We start from the raw sequence: 6,243 nt of genomic DNA, 5'->3' as shown, positions 1-6,243 counted from the left end.
CAGGTATATATCCTTTGCACCACACATCTTCACTGTCCTAGCCTCAACATCATCTTTCCCCCACAAAAGTAACAAAATCGAGAAGTTCTATTTTGCCTCATTGCAGCATGCCAGCAAACTGCAGTTTATAGAGTTAATATTCTTCAACTCAAACAAAACAACCAGCCAAACTGATATTGTCTTTCTTTATAAAAAAATATCAGTGCTTACAATACCTTCAGGCATAGCTCTACTTGTAGGAATTAGAAACTGTATCTACTACTTGGGAGCAGCAATTCTGAAAATAAAGATTTCAATGTAATGCAGTAAGATGAACAAATATAAGTGTAATGACCTTGTAATTGTTGTATTTTCCATTATGAAAATCATGGTTCATGGAGGTGTTACTTACTACCAATCTTAAAGAGTAATATTTCTGTTTAAGCCATGCCAAACAGTAGCTACTGTTCAAAGTTTTATTGTAACTCAAGGGGCGTTCATGTTTTTTTTTAAAAATGTTACAGAAGCTGATCACATATACAGAGTATATATCAAAAGATTTAGTCTCTTACATTGAAATACCTAACATTGAGAGAATATTTACACCACTTCTGCACACATTAATACATTACATCACACTAGCTCTGCACAATGAACTCATCGTGGTTTTAATGTATGAGCAGATAATGGAGTTAAAGCTTAATTGGTAGTTAGACAACTTCAATTCCTTACAATTCCTGCTTCAGTAGATTTTTGGCTGCTTTCATGTTTTGTATCACTAAAACAAAGAGGGAAAAAAAAGTGTTACTTAAGGGATATGTAAACTTAACGTTACATCAATTACAGCTTCCTATTGCACCAAGCTGTAGAGTACACATCTTTACAACTCTATATGCCCCTGAAGTCAATGCGGAACTGAAAGTTTTTCCTTGTAGTACGAAGTAGGACTGTATTTATGAGTACACATTTGCTATTGTAAGCTGGTACCCATTGTGGATGCCCATTCAAATATTAGTGTATCTTAATATGGTTTTGTTACACAGGGGCCATGACCATTAGGGAAAACTTCATATTCAAGTCATAAGAACTATTATGCAAATACATTAGAATACATGTTTTAAATTAGGCAGTTATGCAGATTATAATAGCATATTAGCATTGTGTTAGATTAGACAATCAGTCAAAGAATATTATACAAGGAAAATCATTTGCATAAGAATGAAATGGAATTAGTATTTCGTGTCATTAGATCTTTTTTTTTTAAAATATAAAAACTCCACAGGTGCTGCCTGGCTCACTGAACATCTCCAGTACCTTTCACTTCAAATCTACAGAATCTGAAGTCTTGCCCCACACCTGAGCTTTTTTTTTTTTTTTTTTGTGTGTGGCTTTTTTAGCCAAAGCTTTGAAGAACAACTCTAACATAATAGCTTGGAAAAGTAAATAAACATGGAATAAAAATTTTGTTCCGCAACATCCAGCAGGACAATCATTGTCAGTGCAAGCTTTTGCATTAAAGAAAAGCTCACTTTTGATCATTCATTTGCAGTTCCTGGCCTATAGACTAGTGGAAGTTGTTTTTGCATGATATTAATATCCTGATGAATGTTATAAACTTTGAAATCCCAGAAGGGAAAAGCTGTACATGGTACACACAACAATTAAAGCAAATCTGAAGCAACAATTTATAAATGGAGAATGTCTCGAAGGCCAATGTTCCTAACGTGCTCTGAGCTGGAACCTTGCCTGCTGGAGGCATTAGTGTTTACATAATCTTACATATTTTCTGTACCATCTTGACATGGTCCCACAGGCAGTAGACCCCTGACCTCTTGAGCAATAGTGAAGTTGTAGGTGCCAATATAGTAATCAATTGTACACCTTTCAATGTTGAAGAGAATTCAGAATTGCTCCCATTATGCACTGCCATTAATAGTGCTCACAATGCAAGGACATTTTACAAGTTGGTAACAAAATACAAAACATTGTCGATTGTGGCAATAACTTTGCACTTGTTGAAAAGCAGCATTTTTGTTTACACTTACAAAGATCAATGTCACCATCCTCATAAGTGTATTTTCGATTTTCATATCTTCCTCTGATATCTGCTCTCACTGTTAAAGAGGGATCTGTTTAAAATAAAATAAGATCAATATTTACAATTACAGAGACCGAGCATTAACAAACGTGAGTGATGCATGTCAAATATAGCAAGTTTACAGCTCTTACCTACAAAAATGATTCTGGGAACATACTGACCATCAGGCCACAGGTTTTCATCTTCTGTCTCAAACTGGAATGAAAATTTTTAGTTGTAATAGTGATTTCACCATTAATTGTAAGCAAATTGGAAATGAGCATTTTGAATCAATAATGCAAATTAACTAAATTCACAAACAATGCATCTAATTTATTGGAACAACGTGATCTTTTAGTTTTATGGAGCATCCATCAAAAAAAAAAAAAGTTTTCCTACTCCCCCTTACCCCCAGCTTCCAAGAGCTCAGTTAACAGGGAAGCCCATAAGTAATGGAGATTGATACCAAGAGGACATTGAAGAGTTAATTGAAACCTGCAATTTAGTGTACAGAGAACATTGTAGTGCATTTCCAATACAGAATACAATTTCATTGCTGCCTATCCTCACTTTTCCCAATAAGACATGGAAGGTGCATTTGGGGTGGTTATGTGGATGAATCCAGTTTCTACCAAGGAAATAATTAAACAATCATATGCTTTTTCAACTCAAGGAGCCAATTTGACATTTGACTTCAGTTTCACCATACTCTCATAAAGTTAACATGGCAATTCCATTCCAAAACACTGGGTAATAATACCCAAATTGATAAAACATTGATTGGACTAAGCATCAAAGTGGCCAAATAAAGAAAACATTAATATTTACAATCTACCTCTAGCAAAATTTTCAACTTTGACTTTAGGAAATGCTGTGAAGGACCTAGCTAAAATTAGTTAATTTATATTCTTTTGAGTTAAAGTGAGTTTACTTAAAGTTTAAATCTCAGTGATTTAGTAACTTGATTTTTTAATTTCACTGTAGCAAAGCAATATGTTAGTTATAGTATTTCTATAGAAGGGATGTTGTAGACCTCCTACAGGATGACAATTTATGTTCAACACAGGGCCTGACACAGAACAAGATGGCTTCTACTAAGGAATATTTCACCAAGTTAACTACTGGCTGCAGAAAGGCAAATGGTGGGCAAGAGCTGCTAACGTGGAAATTGTGTGCCCTTGAACTAAGTGTCCAACTTTTTTTATTCTCTTGTTCACAGCACCTTTATTTCCTACGGAGCATCAAGAAAGCTCACCTCTATCCCAGGATACTGACGAACTTTTGCTGTTGTACCATTGAGAGCATACTCACCAACTGCATCTCAGTGTGGTATGGCAATTGTCCCGTATTGGACCAAAGAGCATTCCAGCGGGTAGTGAAAACAGCCCAGCGGATTATCGGCACCTAATTGCCCACCATTGAGAACATCTACCATAAACGCTGCCTGGGCAGGGCGAAAAGCATCATCAAGGATGCATTTCACCCTAACCATGGATTTTTTACTCTCCTCCCATCCAGTAGGCACTACAGGAGCCTCCGCTCCCACACTAGCAGGCACAGGAAGAGCTTCTTCCCTGAGGCTGTGACCCTGCTGAACCTCACATCACAGCGCTAAGCAGTATTGCACCCATATTGTACTGTCTCAGTACTTTTATATTTGTATGCTGTAGCACTTTTTATTTGCAGTTATTTTGTAAATAATACTATTCTTTTGCACTTATGGTTAGTTGCTAATTGCATTTCATTGGCTTTGTATCTACACTCGGCACAATGAAAATAAAGTTGAGTCTAATCTAATCTACAGTGACTTCTGTTCTAAGACTTAATGTAAACAAGTAAATTCTGCAAACACAGGAAGTAGCTTATCAAATGAAACAGTATAAAGATATTACATAATGAGCTTAAACATTGCAAGGTGAAGTTAATACAGGAACTTGTATATTTATTTAAGTATAACATTTTGCTCCTAATTTCAGTGTGTAACACTCTTCATAGTGCAGAAATAAATCAGGATGAAGCTAGACACTGTTTTATCTAACTGCATATTCAACCAATGCAGAATTCCATTAGAAATGTTGGACTCAGCTACCAAAATAGACAGGAATCAAGTGACACTGTCAGTCACAATACCCTTATTTCTGCTCAGGCAGTCAACATATCTGATTGCACCCATCTCTGGAACAGTAGGTCAAGAAAGGAGGATTGGGACTACTGCAGACAGAAACCACAAGGTTAATTCTTAGCATCACCACATGGCTGATGAGAGAAATTTGACCATTTAAATCACCAGATGAAATGCCCAAGAAGTCTTGTAGATATATTCAAGTGGAAGCTCCAATAAGAGGGTAACCTGTTGTATTACTTTCATATAAACTGTGGACAACTTTGAGTTTAAGAAAAGCAAAAACTTACACTTAATGAAGGCTTTCACCATTGGTGCAGTATTGCCTAGTGCTTTTTAAAAGCAACTTCTCACTTACCACAAGATTAAGCATAACAAAGTCCTCTTTTGCCATTTTCTGAATTTCTTTATTCGCAGCAAATGCCTTCTTCAATTCTAAAATAGAAAGTCACAATAAAGTATGAAAAAGTAGTGCAGTGCAGCAAGTTCTTCTAGAATCTAAATGAAGTGTTGGTAGGTCTTTCATACTAGCTCAAAGCATCTCAACTGCTTCTTCAGTGAACACATAGGAAGAAATGCTTGCCAAAGAAATCACTCACTCTGAGAGTACTGGCATTCTTCCAAGTGATGGATCACCATTAAAGGTCGGTTGCTGAAATGCAAAATAATATTCATTGTTAAAAAAACAACCATAATTTTGATAAGCTAGCCCACAAATCAATAAAGACTGTTGTAAGTAACTTAAAATATACAAAATTTGTTAACTCCTACACTTCAGTTTTTTTTTAATTTTTAGGGCGATTGGGGCTGAAAACTCTTAATTCCACTTTTTCAAACTCACCATTTGCTACTTTGAATGCTTCTTTCACCCTGTAAAACTTAAGTAATTTCTTTCATCTGTGGTAAATTCCCAAGTGCTTCCCTTCAATATCTTGTAACTTTTCCTACCTGGTTGCCATTGTTACACTCTGACTAGTAAAACTTTAGACGTTTTCCCCTCAAAGGTCAGCTAGTCAAACCTTGCAATATTTCAGTCAGCCGTTTCATCTCTTGCCATCAATCGTCTCAGTGTTTGCTTAATTATTATAGCATCTACTTGTTAACTTTGATGTGCATGTCTCTGTGATCGAAAGGACAGGTACCGCGCAGCGACAGTTCCGATAGACACCAGAGAGCGCTTTCAGCCGAAAAGTGATCGTTACCTTTTTCTCGCCTTGAACAGCCCTTCTTTGTAGGTCTGAACCCAATTAACCTCATCGGCCCATCCTATGAAAAATAAAATATGCATATATAACCCTGCAGACACTATCACAAGGAAAGCGAAAAGAGCTGCAATGGAGTATGCGATGAAATACGGTCAGAAGCAGCGAGGGAAGTTATAAATTATTTACCTCTAGATAGAGTGATAGGATATTTCTTCTGCTTTGCAGGTTCTTTCTCGGGCTCGGGCTTCCTCGCTTGTCCAGTGGGGCCTCTCGCCAGAGAGCCTGTGACAGCAGCCAGCAGCACCAGCAGGAAAAAAGAAAATTCAGACATTGCGGACCAATTCAAATTCACGCAGATTGCTGGAGACACAGAACATAAAATCAGCAATGTAATGAGTTCTGGCAATTCTGCAAAAGTACAGTCGACTCTAATTAATTCCAAAGCGAGAAGACTAAAACAAAGCTGAGATTAGGACAAGCGATTTGCTTTTATAATTTTCAAAAACTAAGGTTTATCCCCTACTTACCGCCGTGGGTTATTAGTGAATCAGAAATGAGGACTGTCTAGACCTTACGGTAATTCAGGTGTGTATCGTTTCCAAATATATACTCGAAGTTAGCCATCCCATTGGCCGCCATCCTTTCATCGCCCTCCCCAATTTCAAAATACAGGAAGAATGGGCTTTCCCGTGAAAAATTCATTTCTGTACATTCTGAAAATTTTGAAAGACCTGAGTTCAGAATTCTCAAAGTATTGCATTTTAGACGTGATTTTGCAGGGGTCTGGACAAAAATAATGGATTATTTAGGAAGTTTGGCGCTATTTCAAAAGATTGGGTAATTCAAATCAGTCTCTCTTG

General features: G+C 36.8%; 1 protein-coding gene across 1 annotated transcript; it reads right to left on the bottom strand.

Annotated features, from left to right (window-relative positions):
* Positions 1–345: 345 nt before the first annotated feature.
* On the bottom strand, positions 346–6,018 carry LOC140194710 (anterior gradient protein 3-like). Its single transcript, XM_072251965.1, has 8 exons — positions 5,911–6,018; positions 5,570–5,743; positions 5,381–5,444; positions 4,778–4,830; positions 4,537–4,613; positions 2,209–2,272; positions 2,025–2,108; positions 346–757 (listed from the first exon to the last, which is right to left on the bottom strand). Exons 2-8 carry the CDS (start codon positions 5,712–5,714, stop codon positions 708–710), a joined length of 537 nt encoding a protein of 178 aa, XP_072108066.1. The 5' UTR covers positions 5,715–5,743; positions 5,911–6,018; the 3' UTR covers positions 346–707.
* Positions 6,019–6,243: the final 225 nt, after the last annotated feature.

This window comes from Mobula birostris, chromosome 3 (genome assembly GCF_030028105.1).
Source record: "Mobula birostris isolate sMobBir1 chromosome 3, sMobBir1.hap1, whole genome shotgun sequence".
Classification (NCBI taxonomy): Eukaryota; Metazoa; Chordata; class Chondrichthyes; order Myliobatiformes; family Myliobatidae; genus Mobula; species Mobula birostris.
This window is presented reverse-complemented; position numbering and strand designations above follow the sequence as displayed.